This window comes from Onychostoma macrolepis, chromosome 07, assembly GCF_012432095.1.
Source record: "Onychostoma macrolepis isolate SWU-2019 chromosome 07, ASM1243209v1, whole genome shotgun sequence".
Lineage (NCBI taxonomy): Eukaryota > Metazoa > Chordata > Actinopteri > Cypriniformes > Cyprinidae > Onychostoma > Onychostoma macrolepis.
Window position 1 is genome coordinate 14,644,368 of NC_081161.1, and position 17,878 is coordinate 14,662,245.

The 17,878-nt window shown below is 38.4% G+C and overlaps 1 protein-coding gene across 4 annotated transcripts in view; it reads left to right on the top strand.

The window, feature by feature from the left end:
• The window catches only part of LOC131544556 (B-cell scaffold protein with ankyrin repeats-like), a 112,427-nt gene that overhangs the window by 32,997 nt on the left and 61,552 nt on the right, over positions 1 to 17,878 (top strand). For 3 of the 4 annotated variants that reach the window (XM_058782859.1, XM_058782862.1, XM_058782861.1), the window contains exon 6: positions 16,250 to 16,364. In XM_058782859.1, coding sequence (XP_058638842.1) covers positions 16,250 to 16,364 — 115 coding nt within the window. The remainder of the gene's footprint in view (positions 1 to 16,249; positions 16,365 to 17,878) is intronic. The other variant, XM_058782860.1, reaches the window with a different exon arrangement.

Consider the following 17,878-nt stretch of genomic DNA (forward strand, 5'->3'; position numbering starts at 1 on the left):
CTTACGATGTAACGAGTACATCGTGTGTTATGGGGAGTGTTCCCGGTTCCGGTTGATCTAACAATCCTTTAACGGATTTGAATAATAGAAGCTTATTAGTGTGTTATGTGTAAAGCCAGGCTAAAGAGATGGGTCTTTAATCTAGATTTAAACTGACAGAGTGTGTCTGCCTTCCGAACAGTGTTAGGAAGATTGTTCCAGAGTTTGGAAAAGGAAAAATAGGAAAAGGATCTGCCACCTGCAGTCGATTTTGATATTCTAGATATTATCAAACGGCCAGAGTTTTGAGAACGCAGTGAACGTGGAGGACTATAGTGTGATAAGAGCTCGCTCAAGTACTGAGGAGCTAAGCCATTCAGGGCTTTATAAGTAATTAACAAGATTTTAAAATCTATCCAATGTTTGATAGGGAGCCAGTGCAGTGTTGACAGAACCGGGCTAATATGGTCATATTTCCTGGTTCTAGTAAGGACTCTAGCTGCTGCATTTCGGACCAACTGTAGTTTGTTGATCAAGCGAGCAGAACAACCATCCAATAAAGCATTACAATAGTCTAACCTTTGACGTTGAGAGCATAGGTCGAAATTTAGATATGTTTTTGAGATGAAAAAATGCAGTTTTACAGATGCTAGAAACATGGCTTTCAAATGAAAGATTGCTATCAAACGGCACACCTAGGTTCCTGACAGATGAAGAAGAATTGACAGAGCAGCCATCAAGTGTTAGATAATGTTCTAGGTTATTACATGTGGGGTTTTTAGGTCCGATAATTAACGCCTCTGTTTTTTCAGAATTTAGCAGTAAAAAATTACTCATCATCCAGTTTTTTATATCGACTATGCATTCCGTTAGTTTCTCAATTTGGTGTGTTTCACCGGGCCGCGAAGAAATATAGAGCTGAGTATCATCAGCGTAACAGTGAAAGCTAACACCATGTCTCCTGATAATATCTCCCAAGGGTAACATGTAAAGCGTGAAAAGTAACGGCCCTAGTACTGAGCCTTGAGGTACTCCATACTGCACTTGTGATCGATATGATACCTCTTCGTTCACTGCTACGAACTGATGGTGGTCAGATAAGCACGATTTGAACCATGCTAAGGCACTTCCACTAATGCCAACAAAGTTTTCTAGTCTATTCAAAAGAATGTTGTGGTCAATAGTGTCGAACGCAGCGCTAAGATCCAGTAACCACGATCAGATGATAGAAGCAGATCATTTGTAACTCTAATAAGAGCAGTCTCAGTACTTTGATACGATCTAAATCCTGACTGGAATTCCTCACATATATAATTTTTCTCTAAGAAGGAATATAATTGTGAGGATACTACCTTTTCTAGTATCTTTGACAGAAAAGGGAGATTTGAGATCGGTCTGTAATTGACTAGATCTTTGGGGTCAAGTTGTAGTTTTTTAATGAGAGGCTTAATAACAGCCAATTTGAAGGTTTTGGGGACATATCCTAATGACAATGATGAATTAATAATAGCCAAAAGAAGATCTATGACTTCTGGAAGCAGCTCTTTTAGTAGTTTAGATGGACTAGGGTCTAACATACATGTTGTTAGTTTAGATGATTTAACAAGTTTATACAATTCTTCCTCTCCTACAGTAGAGAATGAGTGGAATTGTTCCTCAGGGGATCTATAGTGCTCTATCTGATGCGATACTGTAGCTGACGGCTGCAAGGATACAATTTTATCTCTGATAGTATCGATCTTGGAAGTAAAGTAGTTCCTATGCTCCTGGGAAATGCCAACACCTGTTGATGCTTTATTTTTCGTTAATTTAGTGACTGTATTGAATAAATACCGAGGGTTATGTTTGTTTTCTTCTAGAAGAGACGAAAAGTAATCAGATATAGCAGTTTTTAATGATTTTCTGTTGGATAGGGTATTTTCCCGCCAAGCTAAATTAAATACCTCTAGTTTAGTTTTCCTCCAGCTGCGCTCCATTTTCCCGGGCGCGAATGTGCTCATTATACCACGGTGTTGGACTCTTATCCTTAATCTTCCTTAAGCGTAAAGGAGCAACCGTATATAAAGTGCTAGAAAAGAGAGAGTCCATAGTTCCTGTTACATCATCAAGTTGTTCTGAGCTATTGGATATGCTGAGGAACTGAGGTAAGTCAGGAAGATTATTTATAAAGCAGTCTTTTGTGGTAGAGGTAATGGTTCTACCATATTTGTAACAAGGAGTTGGCTTTACAGCTTTAGCTATATGGAATATACAGGAGACTAAATAACGATCTGAGATATCATCGTTCTGCTGCCAAATTTCAATGCCACTGACATCAATTCCATGTGACAGTATTAAATCTAGAGTATGATTTCGACAATGAGTAGGTCCTGACACGTGTTGTTTAACAACAATAGAGTTTAGAATGTCTATAAATGCTGATCCCAACAAATCTTTTTCATTATCAACATGGATATTAAAATCACCAACAATTAGGACTTTATCTGCAGTCAGCACTAACTCCAATAGAAAATCAGAAAATTATTTAATAAAGTCTGTATGGTGCCCTGGTGGCCTGTATACAGTAGCCAGTACAAACATCACAGGGGATTTATCATTAATACTTGTTTCTTTGGATAACGTTATATCTTACCTGCACTCACACACATCATCAACACATCCCTACTCACAGGTAACTTCCCCATTGCGTTCAAGCAGGCTCGGGTAACCCCACTGCTCAAAAAACCTACATTAAACACTTCTCTTATAGAAAACTACAGACCTGTCTCTCTCCTTCCGTTCATAGCGAAAACACTTGAACGAGTTGTCTTCAACCAAGTCTCACTGTTTCTTTCACAGAACGACAAACTGGATGCTAAACAGTCAGGTTTCAGGAGGGGCCATTCAACTGAGACTGCGCTTCTCTCGGTCACTGAAGCCCTGCGAATTGCAAAAGCCCATTCCAAATCATCAGTCCTCATTCTGCTGGACCTATCTGCCGCTTTTGACACTGTCAATCATCAGATACTCCTGTCCACCCTCTCATCACTGGGCATCTCTGGCATTCCACTTCGCTGGTTTGAATCCTATCTCACTGGTAGGTCTTTCAGGGTGGCCTGGGAGGTGAGGTATCCAAAGCACATACACTGGTCACTGGGGTTCCTCAGGGATCAGTTCTTGACCCTCCTCTTCTCCACATACACTACATCACTGGGTCCCATCATACAGGCACATGGATTCTCATACCATTGCTACGCTGATGACACACAGCTCTACCTCTCTTTTCAACCAGATGATCCAACGGTAACTGCAAGGATCTCAGGTTGCCTGGCGGACATCTCGGCATGGATGAAAGAACATCACCTGCAGCTCAACCTGGCAAAGACTGAGCTTCTTGTCCTCCCTGCCACTCCGACTCTACAGCATGACTTCACGATCCAGTTAGGTTCATCAACAATAACCCCATCAACTTCGGTCAGAAATCTTGGTGTAATCTTTGATGATCAGCTGACCTTCAAAGACCACATTACAAAACTGCTCGATCTTGCAGGTTTGCACTATATAACATCAGAAAGATCAGGCCCTTTCTGACAGAGCATGCTGCACAACTTCTTGTCCAGGCCCTTGTCATTTCTAGGCTGGACTATTGCAATGCTCTTCTGGCTGGACTTCCGTCTAATACAGTCAAACCTCTACAAATGATTCAGAATGCAGCGGCACGACTGGTCTTCAACGAGCCCAAAAGAGCCCATGTTACACCTCTCTTTATCTCCCTGCACTGGCTACCAATCACGGCTCGCATCAAGTTCAAGACACTGATGCTTGCATATAGAACAACCACTGGCTCAGCACCCGTTTACTTGCACTCTCTATTAACAAACTACATCCCCTCCAGAAATCTGAGATCTGCTAGTGAGCGACGCCTCGTGATACCATCACAGAGAGGCGCAAAATCACTCTCTAGATCATTCTCATTCACCATTCCTGGCTGGTGGAACGATCTTCCCACCTCTATCCGGAATGCTGGATCCCTGTCAATCTTCAAGCAACAACTGAAAACTCATCTCTTTCGACAGCACTTGACTTCATCCTAAACTTAAAAAAAAAAAAAAAAAAAAAAAATTATCTTTACTTATTCCTTCCTTTGGTAGTTTGTATTTATTTGAACAATGTCTGAGACTTGGTGTTGCAAGCACTTCGTATGTCTGATTGCCTCTTCAAGATTAATCGCTCGATGTATTCCCCAATTGTAAGTCGCTTTGGATAAAAGCGTCTGCTAAATGACTAAATGTAAATGTAAATGTAATGAAGCACCATTACTTTGAACGAATTATACTTGAAACCCGACCTCTGAGAGATACTGAAAATATTGCTATAAATTGTAGCAACACCTCCCCCTTTACCTTTTGCACGCGGTTCATGTTTGTAACAGTAATCTTGGGGTGTAGACTCGTTTAAAGTAATGTAATCATCTGGTTTTAGCCAGGTTTCTGTCAAACAAAGCATATCTAGTTTATGGTCAGTGAACATATCATTTACAAAAAGTGCTTTTGAAGAAAGGGATCTAATATTCAATAAGCCAAGCTTTATCATGTGTTTATCTGTATTATATCGTTTTTTTATTTGTTGAACATCAATTAAATTGTTACTATTACTTTGGTTTGGATGTTTTCTGTATTTTCTAGTTCGGGGAACAGACACAGTCTCTATAGTGTGATATCTAGGTGAAAACATTTCTATGTGCTGAGAGTTAACTGACTTCTGTGACGTGAGGCGGCTAGCAGACGGTCGGTTTAGCCAGTCTGTCTGCTCCCTGACCTGGGCTCCAGTTAGTCAAATATGAACTCTAAGACTATGTTCCATATTTCACATTCACAAAAACTGATTTGCTGAAATGGAGCAAGCGGTAGTAGAAGTCATGATTATCAGGGCCAGTAGGTATATGCGGAAAAGCTGATTGTGATCATCACTGTTGATCGTTCCCTGAGTAGCCTACATGTAAGCAGCTTTCTCTACTACAAAAGAGATTATGGTCCGGTTTACACTTGGTATCAAGATGCGTTTTGGTCAATCTGATCACAAATGGACAATGGAGACACATACCCGTTTACACCTGGCATTTTAATCCGTCTCTTCTGTTACATCAAGAGGAGGGTAAATGGGCGGATCCCTCTGTCAGCGTCAAAACAGTAGAAGGAGGGCTAAAGTTATTGTGCACTAATATTACGTCTGCTTGTACTTACTGCTGTTTTTTTTTTTTTCGTGTTGTCAAAAAATAATACTTCTAATTCGGTTTGTCAAAGTTTAAATCCCGTCTGATAAGCGTGCGTCCTTGTATGTCTCGCAAAGATTACACGTGTATTAGGTCAGTAGGCAGAGAGTAGGTGATCTTTTGTGGCTGCTCGAACACATTCGACTACATCAGCGTCTACACCACGAAAGCAATCCGGTCGAAAGCATTTTCGATTACCTCTGGAAGTGGTCGAAAGAGGACAAGCTCAAAATGTTTCACACCATGTTTACACCTGTATTTAGCGTTGTCCACTTGTGATCCGATCGACCAAAACACATCTTAATACCAAGTGTAAACAGGGCCTATGGGTGTTTTTTGAGCCCTGCAAACGCTCTCGGAGCGGTTCAGCTCGTATATGTGACCCTGAACCACAAAACCAGTCTTAAGTCGCTGGGGTATATTTGTAGCAATAGCCAAAAACACATTGTATGGGTAAAAATTATTGATTCTTCTTTTATGCCAAAAATCATTAGGATATTAGGTAAAGATCATGTTCCATGAAGATATTTTGTAAATTTCCTACCATAAATTTATCAAAACTTCAGTTTTGATTAGTAATAGGCATTGCTAAGGACTTTATTTGGACAACTTTAAAGGTGATTTTCTCAATATTTTTATTTTTTTGCACCCTCAGATTCCAGATATTCAAATAGTTGTATCTCGGCCAAATATTGTCCTAACATAACAAACCATACATCAATGGAAAGCTTATTTATTCAGCTTTCAAAAGATGTAAAAATCCCAATTTCGAAAAATTGATATGTGAACAAAGGTTCGTTTGTGGGTCCATTTGTGATTCAATTTCCTTGTGATTTCTGAAAGCAATAAGGTCCTGCCAAAGACTATAGAATACCCAAGACGTGTCACTCGTATAGTTTTGAATGGGGAAAATTGCAACGCTCAATATGGCCGCTCAAACGCAGGAAGCCCTGCCTTCTGAATGAAAGAGCCAATCGCTAAAGTCAGCGCGTCACTGCAGCTGCCATTTGCTAGTCCCGGTCAACAGTCCCGGTATAGAAACAGCTATAGAAACAGTCAGCGCTCTGAGACGTGCGCTGAGGACTGCGCATGCGCACTGGCTGATCTAGCCTGAAAAATAAGCTTTTTATAATGCTATTTGAGCAAAAGAAACAACTTTTATGATACAGTTGTTGACAGATTTCTTTGGTGATTACAAATATGAAATTTAATCGTAAGCTTAGTGAACAGTTTTGGAGAATTTGATGTTTCCCCATTCAAAGAGATAGGAGCTGCACTTGCATGTCCAAGAGGCGTTTCAAAGATGGCCGCCGAGTGACATGACTTGTCTTAAAGAGACTTTGGTCCTGCTAAGCTTTAGGACTAACATAACTGTAATGCTTGAGGTTGAACTAAACAGTTTAGTACTTGTATTTTATATATAGGCTATATTTTATTATTAGGGGCCAAGCCCTGAAGGGGCTGTAGCCCCTACTGTATCTGTATTGATGCTTCTTCTTCTCGTCCAATGGCAGTCTATGGCAGCCTTATGAACGGAACATAGGAAAATGATGAAAATTGGCACACTTGTAGTGATGGCCATGAATAGTGATCTGACCAACTTTGGGGTCTCTAAGACCAACTCTATAGCCCACCACCAGTTAAAAAATTCAAGATTGAAATGGTAATAACTCTTGAACCCCTAATTCTAGAAAAATGAAACGTAGTACACCTGATTACTCTCTTCATGCTGATCACATTGAATATCTTACATTAAGTCTGCGCCCATTACAGTAGCGGCCATTTTGAAAAGTACAGTTTTAAATTTTTTCGCTACTCCTTCAAATTTGGTCCAATTTTTCCGAAACTTGGCAGAGATAATCTTTGGACCGAGCCGCATAGAAATGACTGAACAGAATTTTTTGACCTACTGGTAAAAAAAAAATGTTATGATGCTGTGAACTTAACCGAGGTCGACCCAAAATCGGTTCAGAGGCTGTATCTCGGCCAAACTTTGATCAATAAAAATGAAACTTGATACACTTCATCAACAGCATGGTATGAGGGTCCGTGCCAAAGTTGGGAACAGCGCCACCTATGGATTGTCAGATATGAAAAAATACTATTTTGGCTTGTAATGTTTGAACAGTTACTCAGAAAATCATGACTATTACTGGTGTCTATGGATTCCTTGGGTCATGCTGAATCTGTGGATATCAATTTTGTCAGGATTGGCTTAACCATGTGTCCGCCATTTTTAAATTTGTCATAAATTGCAATATCTTTTAAACCATTTGACATATCGCCAGAAAAATGGATAGGGATCATCAACACCACGTACCGGAGGTACCTGAGGAGTTTGAAGACAGCGCAACCTAGTGTTCCAGAGATATAATGATTATTGCAAAAAAACACAGCTTTTGAAAACATCGTCCAAACTTTTTATTTTTATGTCCTTTCGTTCCTTGGGTTATGTCGATTCTGGTGGTATCTCACTTGTCAGTTTCCATCAGTCAAGTCAAGTCACCTTTATTTATATAGCGCTTTTACAATACAGATTGTGTCAAAGCACTTAACAGTATCAAATTGGAGGATAGAGTGTCAGTATTGTATAATGATAAGATTAAACACTAAATTTTCAGTTAAAGGCATTTCATTATTGAATTCAGAGATGTCATTGTCTAGCTCAGTTTAGTTTAAATAGTATCTGTGCAATCAAATTGGCGATAATCGCTAGAAATTAAGTGTCCCCAACTGAGCAAGCCAGAGGCGACAGCGGCAAGGAACCAAAACTCCCTCTGTGACAGAATGGAGAAAAAAAAAACCTTGGGAGAAACCAGGCTAAGTCGGGGGGCCAGTTCTCCTCTGACCAGACGAAACCCGCAGTTCAAAAGTTTCTATTTCAAAAAGTTCAAAAGTTCAGTGTGTCTCTCCGCAATATTGAAGTAAATGAAAAACAGATTTTTCGCTACTCCTTCTACAAATTTTGCATACTTTCGTCCAAAATCTGATCAGATGATCGAGCCGCACAGAAATGAGTGAATAGATTTTTGATATTCACTTCCATTCCTGAGAAATAACTCTCGGAAATTGACCGGCCCTGAGTTTGTTTGAATTGATTCTCAGTTGAACTTCAGCATCTGTGTGAACACCCATCTCCCCAGTGGTGCATCGAGATCAATGTCAGGTGCATGACCTGGAGATTGTGGGTTCGAGTCCAGTGTGGTGCAATTTTATAAAATTGTTTGTAATATTGTGCTATTTTGATTCGTTTATTATCCAGATCAGCATTGTACAAATCTGAATTGCTCCTGGATTAGAAATGAATGTTTTTATCCACGCTGCGTTAATTTTCATTTTAACATCTGTTCTTTCTGAGTTGTTTCTCACTGATAATTTTGAACCGGCCGTTTTTCACATTCATTGAATTTGTGCAGTTTTTGATTTCTGATCTTCCTGCTCTGCACTGCGCTACAGCCCCTTATGGGTCTGAGATCACTTAAGTGCTGAAGAGGAAGAATAGAATCAGGTTCTCTTTTGAGTCCAATATATTTTGAAGACCAAAAGGTCTTATTCTCATTAATTGTTAATATTAAGATAATAATATTATTAAATACTTGGGCGTAATTATTTCTTCAAATCCTTCAGAAATTGTTCATTTAATTTTTTCTTCGGTATTAACAAAAATTAGTAATGATTGAAAATGTTGTAATACTTTGCCTCTTTGCTTAATAGGGCGAACAGTAACTGTCAGAATGAAAATCCTCCCTCAGATTAATTATTTATTTTTATTGATTCCATTTGAGACGTCTTTTAAATGGCTCAATGATATTTAAAATTTAATGATATCTGGTTATTTGAAAAATAAGAATTACAATAAGAAGTTAGAATTAGTCTGTGGACTTTACAAAAAAAAAAAAAAAAACTAATTCACAACTTTACATTTTTTTTTATCTACCTGGGGCCTCATTTATAAAGCGTGCGTATGCACAGATTTGATCTTAGAGTGTGTGCACGCTTAAATCCACGCCAACGCTCATATTTATAAAAACGGTCTTTGACGTGGAAAAGTGCTTAGCGTCACGTCAGGGTCCGAGCAGACGTACGCACTTTTTATTGTCGGAGTAATGCAGATTTTTTCAAATGTAAGCTGTTCTTGCAGGTCGCTGTTCTAAATTATCATGATTGGTGATATTTTATATGTTAATGATATTAATTAGGAGTCGTTTACAAGGCAGAGAGCTGAAACCATTCAATTGCGCACAAGTTCAAGATAATTTGCAATTCATAGATTTCACATCTGAAAGAGGCGCGTACGCTCGTTTTCTGTTCGTACGTTCATTCTATGAATCGCACGTACGCATTTCTAAGAAACGATCGTAAGATCAAATTTAGGTTTCTGCGCAACATTTTATAAATGAGGCCCCTGGTCTCATGGCATTTACGTACCTGGGTGCACTTTTTAGCGTGACATGAAATATGTACCAATAAGTACATATCACTGCAGTTTCCAAAATAAATGAACACTTTCACACAAATTTACAGAGTTGCGTTTAATAAAGTGTCATTTTCGCACAATTACTTGAAGAATATCATGTTATGACTTCAAAACAATATTAATATGCTGGGAGATTTGAAAACTGATGCTTTTGAACGTTAACATCGCACACATCCAGCTTCGTATCTATGGGTTTTCATTGATGATAAGTTTGTTCGGTAGCTCACGGAGTACGGAGACAGACTTAGGAGATGAGAAACATCAGTTCGAATCCCATGTAACTACGGTTCGACAAAGCAGTTCAAATCTGCTTAATAGGAAGTTCAAATGGCACAGTTGCATAAGTTAATGCATTTTTATATCAGTTTTGCATTTGTTAACACTATCGGGTAGGTTTAGGGTTGGATTTGGTGTAGGGCATACATCCAACATGATAGAGCATTAACCTTTAGCGACAGTCCCCGGATATTTGAATTCTGAACCGCCGCAATACGTATCTGAAGCAAAGTAAAAAAAAAAAAAAAACAGCAATACGTACCAATATCTACGTAATAAAAACGTGCCAGGGTTCACATATTGAACCTGTGTTTTAGCGCCACTCAGTGGACATTTCTATTTGAAACTGCGGCAAAACGTGCAGCAAGGTACGTAAAACAATGTCGCACAAAAAGTCCAGGTTGTTTTTTATGTATTAGGTTATATTGCAGATCAGTTACAATTTCTTATTAAGTAGATACACATTAATTTAGATAATGGGGCATGGATAGATTTGAAACAATTTTTGTTTAATTTAGTTATTTTTACTATTTTATTATTAGTTTAGTATTTTGCACAAAAAATAGATACAATAAAAACACAATAAGAAAATACAATCCATTTACTGTGCAGGGAGAGGCAGAAAACCCAAAGGGCTTATTTAGAGCCTCCACCTAAACAAGAAAGAAAACAAAAACGAACTCATGAAACTGAAAAAAGAGAACTAAATTACAATAACAAATATATAAGAATAAATAACTACAAATTAATTCAACAGATCAAAAAACCCCAGAAATGATACTAAAGAAATGAACTAAATGATATACTCCAAAAACAAACCATATAAAGTACATAACATACATAAAAAAAAAAAAAAAACGAAAAAAAAAAAATTATTAATTTAAAAAATAAAACACACTATTACAAAGCAGCATTAAAACAATCCCTTATACATATTTTATAACATATTAAAGATGATTTTTGTTGTTGTTACTTAAAAACATTCCATAATTTAATACCCCTAAATCTTATCAAGTATTGCCCTCTACAAGAAAGAACTTTAGGAAGATTGACAAGTTGAATAACAATTAACCTGTGAATTTACTTTAAAATACATTCTAAATTGCTCTGGAATGTTACCCTCACTTGAATATGTCTTATACATGAAAACACATATTTGAAAAATATTAATATTATAAATAGTAAGAACCTGAAGTTTATGAAATAAAGAAGCAGATGAAGTATATGTGTTGGATCAGGTTGCAATCCTAACAAAGCGCTTCTGAAGGATAACATTTTTTTGAAGAGTAGTAGGAAAAGTACTTGCCCAAACTATATTATAATTTGAAAGATTGGATAAATTAAACTATAGTAAAGCGTAAGATGACATTCTGTAGTAACAAGATGCCTAACCCTCCTTATTATACCAGTAGATTTATGTATTTTTCTGCTCACATAATCAGCTTGTTCCCTCCAACTCTCATCAACAAAAACTCCCAAGAATTTAGTAGTTGACACTTGAGGCACCTCTATAGACTCAATAGTAATCTTTGATAAATCCTTAGGGTATAATTTCTTACCACTAAAAATGATAAAACTTGATTTTTTCATTTTTATTTAAAGATAATTTGTTCAAATTAAACTAATTAGCATAAGGAATTAGATCATCATTTGCATTCTTAATCAATTAATTAAAATTTGGTTGAGAAAGGACTAAGGTTTTGTCGTCAGCAAACATTACTGGAGTGAGAATATTTGAAACATTTGACAGGTCATTTATATAAATAAGAAATAGCAATGGTCCAAGTATGGTCCCCTGAGGAACCCCACAGAGTAGACTTGCTTTGCTAGAATAGCAACACTTAAAACAAACAAACTGTCTTCTATTAAAAATATAATTCTTCAACCATTTATATGTAAAATCATGAAAACCATATCTATACAACTTTTCCAATAAAATGTCATGATTAACTGTATCAAAAGCTTTTGACAGGTCTAAAAAAATACTACAAGTAAATTCTTAATTTTCAAGTGCAAGGATAACCTTGACAATCAGGTGAAGCAAAGCCATATAAGTAGAGTGTTTTTTTTTCGGAATCCATATTGATGTTTATAAAGAATAGAATTTGAGTCTAAGTGAAAAAGAATCCATTTATATACTATTTTTCTAAACTTTTTGAAAAACATGGCAAAGTAGATATAGGTCTATAGTTGTTAAAATGTTGTGGATCATCTGCTTTAAACAGAGGAATAAGTTTAGCTATTTTTAAATCCTCTGGTATAATGCCAGTATTCAAAAAAAGAGTAAGAATGTGAACAAGTGGCTGCAATATTGAACATTTCACCTGTTTGACAATAAATACAGAAATATTATCATGGCCAGCTGAAGATCATTTTAATTCATCAATAAGTTCACTTATTTCCTGAATTTCAGGTGGTTTAAAAATAGAGATAATAGGAAAGTTTCCTGATGTATAATAAATGTATAGTTAATATTCCTACTGGTAATGGTACACCATTACCAGTAGGGATATTAACTAATTTATGACCAACATTAACTAAAAAAAAAAAAAAAAAATTTTTGAGCTATGTCAAATGGATCATTAAAAGTATTGTTGCCATCAACAAATCCGAAGGTAGCTCCGGATTGATCTTTTCTTTTTGCAGCAACTGATTTATTACTTTCCATGTGGATTTAATATCATTTGAATATTTCTTAAAGGTTTTCACCAAATTATTGCTTTTTTTTTTTTTTTTTTTTGCAGATCTAATGATTATATTAGATGATTATCAGATAGAATGATTATATTTATTTCTGTAAGATTTATAAACACCATAGGTGAGAGGAGTAGGATTTAGAACATATTTTCCATAGAGTTTGTTCTTTGTCCTCAACATTTCTGTTAGGGCCGTTTTTAGCCTTTTTGACGCCCTAGGTGAAATCCCTATTAGTGGATACACATTAGGTGTATTTGTAAATCGACTGTTAAGATAAAACATTTTGCACAGTTTATTATACCATTATCACCACTGGATGCCTGTATAGCTCTATGTAACAATCCCTAGTTGCTAAGAAATTGTTACTAATTAATGCTAATTAATTTTATTACAAAGGATTTTGGATACATGTTTAGATATTATCAACGGCTACTTTTTGACTTTATCTGTTTTTTTTCTTTGTTTTTTTTTTGGTTTTTAATGTGTATTGCAATACACCCAAAGCGCTTTACAATCATGTGGGGGGTCTCTCCTCAACCACCACCAGTGTGCAGCATCCACTTGGATGATGCGACGGCAGCCACAGGACAACGGCGCCAGTACGCTCACCACACACCAGCTACAGGTGGAGAGGAGAGAGTGTCATAGAGCCAATCAAGTGGATGGGGATTATTGGGAAGCCATGATAGACAAGGGCCAGTGGAGGGAATTTGGCCAGGACACCGGGGTTACACCCCTACTCTTTACGATGAGTGTCATGGGATTTTTAATGACCACAGAGAGTCAGGACCTCGGTTTAACGTCTCATCCGAAAGACGGTGCTTTTTTTTTACAGTATAGTGTCCCCGTCACTATACTGGGGCATTAGGACCCACACAGACTGCAGGGTGAGCACCCCCTGCTGGCCTCACTAACACCTCTTCCAACAGCAACCTAGTTTTCCCAGGAGGTCTCCCATCCAGATACTGACCAGGCTCAGCCCTGCTTAGCTTCCATGGGCAACCGGTCTTGGGCTGCAGGGTGATAAGACTGCACCAGACAGCCAGCTCTTTAACCTCCTGTCTGTAAGCAGACTCGTCACTGTCCTGAATGAGGCCGATGACTGTGGTGTCATCTGCAAACTTCAGGAGCTTGACAGAGGGGTCTTTAGATGTGCAGTCGTTGGTGTAGAGGGAGAAGAGCAGTGAGGAGAGGACACAACCCTGAAGGGCGCCAGTGCTGATCGTACGGGTGCTGGATGAGAATTTTCCCAGCCTCACTAGCTGCTGCCTGTCTGTCAAGAAGCTGTTGATCCATTGACAGATGGAGGTGGGCACGGAGAGCTGAGTTAGTTTGGGCAGGAGGAGGTTTGGAATGATCATGTTAAAAGCTGACCTGAAGTCCACAAACAGCATCCTCACATAAGTCCCTGGTCTGTCCAGATGCTGCAGGATGTAGTGTAGTCCCATGTTGACTGCATCATCCACAGACCTGTTTGCTCTGTAGGCAAACTGTAGGGGGTCCAGTAAGGGTTCAGTGATGTCCTTCAGATAAACTAAAACCAGTTTTTCGAATGACTTCATGACCACAGACACAGGTCTGTAGTCATTAAGTCCTGTTATCTTGGGTTTCTTTGGGACGGGGATGATGGTGTAGCGTTTGAAGCAGGAAGGGACTTCACACAGCTCTAGTGATCTTTTGAAGATCTGTGTGAAGATGGGGGCCAGCTGGTCAGCACAGGATTTCAGACAGCTTGTGTCACACCATCTGGGCCTGGTGCCTTTCTTCTCTTCTCTTTTACAGTTAGGCCCTGTTGTCCTAACTGTTAAGCTCCTTGGCTCCTTACTCGCTTGGCTTTGCTTGATTCATAGGCTCAGCCTTGGGTTTCCCAGCTTCCAGCTCTGATTTGTCTCTTGGATCACCTGCATCGACCTTGGTCTCCTGTGAGACCAAAGACTCTGCTTCAGCCATTCGGTCCATCGGCTCCACCGTGGCTGGTCATCTCTATGGCTCCACTGGGTCCCTTGTCCCGCCGTTGCCACCTCAGTCCATTCATGGTTCCGGTCCCTCTGGCTTCACTTTGGACTTCCGGACTTGTGGCTACACCTGGGTGCTCCAGTCCTGTGGCCTCACTGGGCACCTCCATTCTTCTGGTGGCTCTACTGTCCACACTCCTCAGAATGGACAACAAAGCTTGAGGCTGTTGCCTCAAGCTTCCCAAACCCCAGCTCCACCTTGGTCCTTGGATCCCCTGGCTCCATCTTAGCTCACTGTCCCTGTAGAATCACCCTGTCCCTCCCTCCTTCCAGCTTTGCATTGTTCTTCAGCTGCCCTGACTCTGCCTTGTTCGTACTTTCTCCTGGCTCTATCCTACTCATCCCCACCCAGGAGTCCCTAGGAGTCCATACCATTGGCATCATCAAGGAGAGCCACTGCATGCCTCCATCGGCTTCCCCGCGGTCTCTTCATCTGTCGGCTCCCCCTTGGACTCCTCCAGTCCATTGGACCTGTATTTTTGTTTAGCCCTGCAAATAGCTCCTGCTTTTATTTGTTGCAACCAACTGTGATAATACACCTTTTTCATCTTCCCAATTGACTGCACATTTGAATATATGCAATACAGACACATTTTGAATACTTTTAAAAGATGGTAAATCATATTAGGCTGTACTGGCTGATGAAGTAACTTTATCATTGGTGCCTTTCATATTTTTACTATACATTTTTATTTTGTTTATTAAAATTCTGGGTTGATACTTTAAATAACTCACAACAGATGATCTCTCTCTCTCTCTATATATATATATATATATATATATATATATACAGTATATACTGTATATACACATACACATACACACACACACACATCAATTATCACTTAACTGACTAAGTCAATCATTTAGTCAATGTTAAAATATCCCAGCTGAATATGTAGACACAACTATAAGTCATTTGAACTATGGGTTAATTCCCCTGGCTCTGAGGTACTATCAACAATTTCGTCAAAGCATCCTGTCCAGACTGATGTGCCAGCAATAGTTCAACCAATGGAGTGACTTTTCCGACAGAGCCATATGATTGTCTGACCAATGGAGCAGAGTTTGGGAAACCTTTCTTCATGTTTACAATTTGGTTTAGTGATGATAGTGGCACACTCTTCAGCATTAAATACTTTGGTCCCACTTTATATTAGGTGGCCTTAACTACTATGTACTTACATTTAAATTAATAATTTTGTACAATGCATTTATTGTGTACATATATGTTTTTACATTGTACTTATGTTTTTAAAAAATACCTATATGTAGTTAGATCTGTAATTAATTTCTGTAATTACATTTATAATTACACTGTTGACCCATCCGTTACCTCTTAACCCACCCTTAAACCTACCCAGACCACCAAATATGTCCTTAACCTTACCCATATCCCACCTCAATAGCAGAAAAAGTGTTTTGCAATACAATATGAACACAATAAGTACATTGTACTTAGTTTTTGACATAAGTACATAGTAGTTAAGGCCACCTAATATAAAGTGTGACCAATACTTTCTTAAGGTTTGTAATGTTTCTTATGTTTTGAAGGCTTTTCAGGTGTCTTCCTTGGAGAAGCTGGATCAAACTCTGGCTTCTTGTTTAATGCAGAAAATGCCAACAGGAGGTTTCCAGGGCTTGCAGTGTGATCAGTCTCCTGCTGGAGGTAAGGGCTTTTCTAGTTCTGAATAGCTCTTTTAACCCATTTTAGGTCCACTGTTTTCAGATAGCCAAATCTAGAGCAGCACAAAACAACTAATGCTATCAGCACTTTATTTTACAGGCTGTTATAGACATGAATAAATTATGAAGGGAAGATGCCTCACCCAACAGAAGTACATGATTGTGCAATTGTTCCTTTGTGTGCTTTCCTGCCCACTTAGTATGACAGTATGACCCATATCCAATGTAGTTTAACACAGAGGATTTGTCAAAATGTTATTGTGCATACACACAAAATATAGTCTTCATACCAATGCTCGGTAAAAACGTAGTTGATATAACTAAGAAAGTCTAACTTTATCTGTAACCTTCACTGAAAAACAGAATGATGTTAAATGAATGTTCAGAATGTTGTCATTCTTTAGGTGCAGTCACATTTATTATTACTAGACACAGTGGCGGAAAGAGTACTAAGAAATTGTACTTAAGTAAAAGTATTGCTACTTAAGGAATAATTTACTTGAGTACAAGTAAAAGTACTGAAAAATAATATGACTCAAGTAAGAGTAAAAAAGTAGTTTTCTGAAAAACAACTCAAGTTACTGCGTTACAAAGTACTTTAGTATATTTTTTCAATTTTTACCCGAAATGAGACGATGTGAGCATTACGGAGCAGGGTTAACCCTAATCCTAACACCCATGTCTCATGAGACAAGAAGTGAAGCTAACTTTGGATTCGGACGTGCCTCGATGCCTTCCTACCTTGGAATGTGTCCTCCAAAGGCAGCATTTTTCAATTTTCAGATGCAGCCCATAAGTTATAATATATTACTTCTACTGGGCTGTATTGGACTTTCTGCGCTAGAGCGCCCTCCGACTTCGAGTATGAATGAAACATGCACTGCATGTTTACATCGTATCGTTTTGGATATGAATAAATCATCCTGTCATACATCTCATTCCTTCGCAAAATGTCCACACACATCCAAAGCACGCACACAGAAAAAAGTGATTTCAAATGCATCTGATTGACAGATAAATGATGGTTGATCTATCAGCCAGATGCACATAAAAATGCATGCACTCTTATTTCAATGTTGTTGTTACTGTTGAGGTTATTTTAGCTTCGTACATTTAGTTTAACTGCACTGTTAATTTTCACCATTCAGCTGAACTGTGTGCATGTATTTTAAACACTTACATTGTTCTTGCTCCATCCGTGCAATAATTCTATCAACCAAGTTTTCTATTTACTTATACTGCTGTGTGCCTTGGTTATATCAACGGTATGTATGACCCATTTCAGGAGCTGACAAAATTACGATTTAAAATCAGAGCATAGCTCACATTCACTAAAATATTGAAACGCTATGCTGATTCACGACATTTCCAGTGATTGACAGTCAAAGCAAAGCACGGTTTGAACGGTCCACCCCCCAGCTGAACTGGACGTTTTTATTGTTTTTTTACCCGAGTCAGTCCTGTCTGTTATTGCCTGAAGTGCAAGGCTCCACCCCA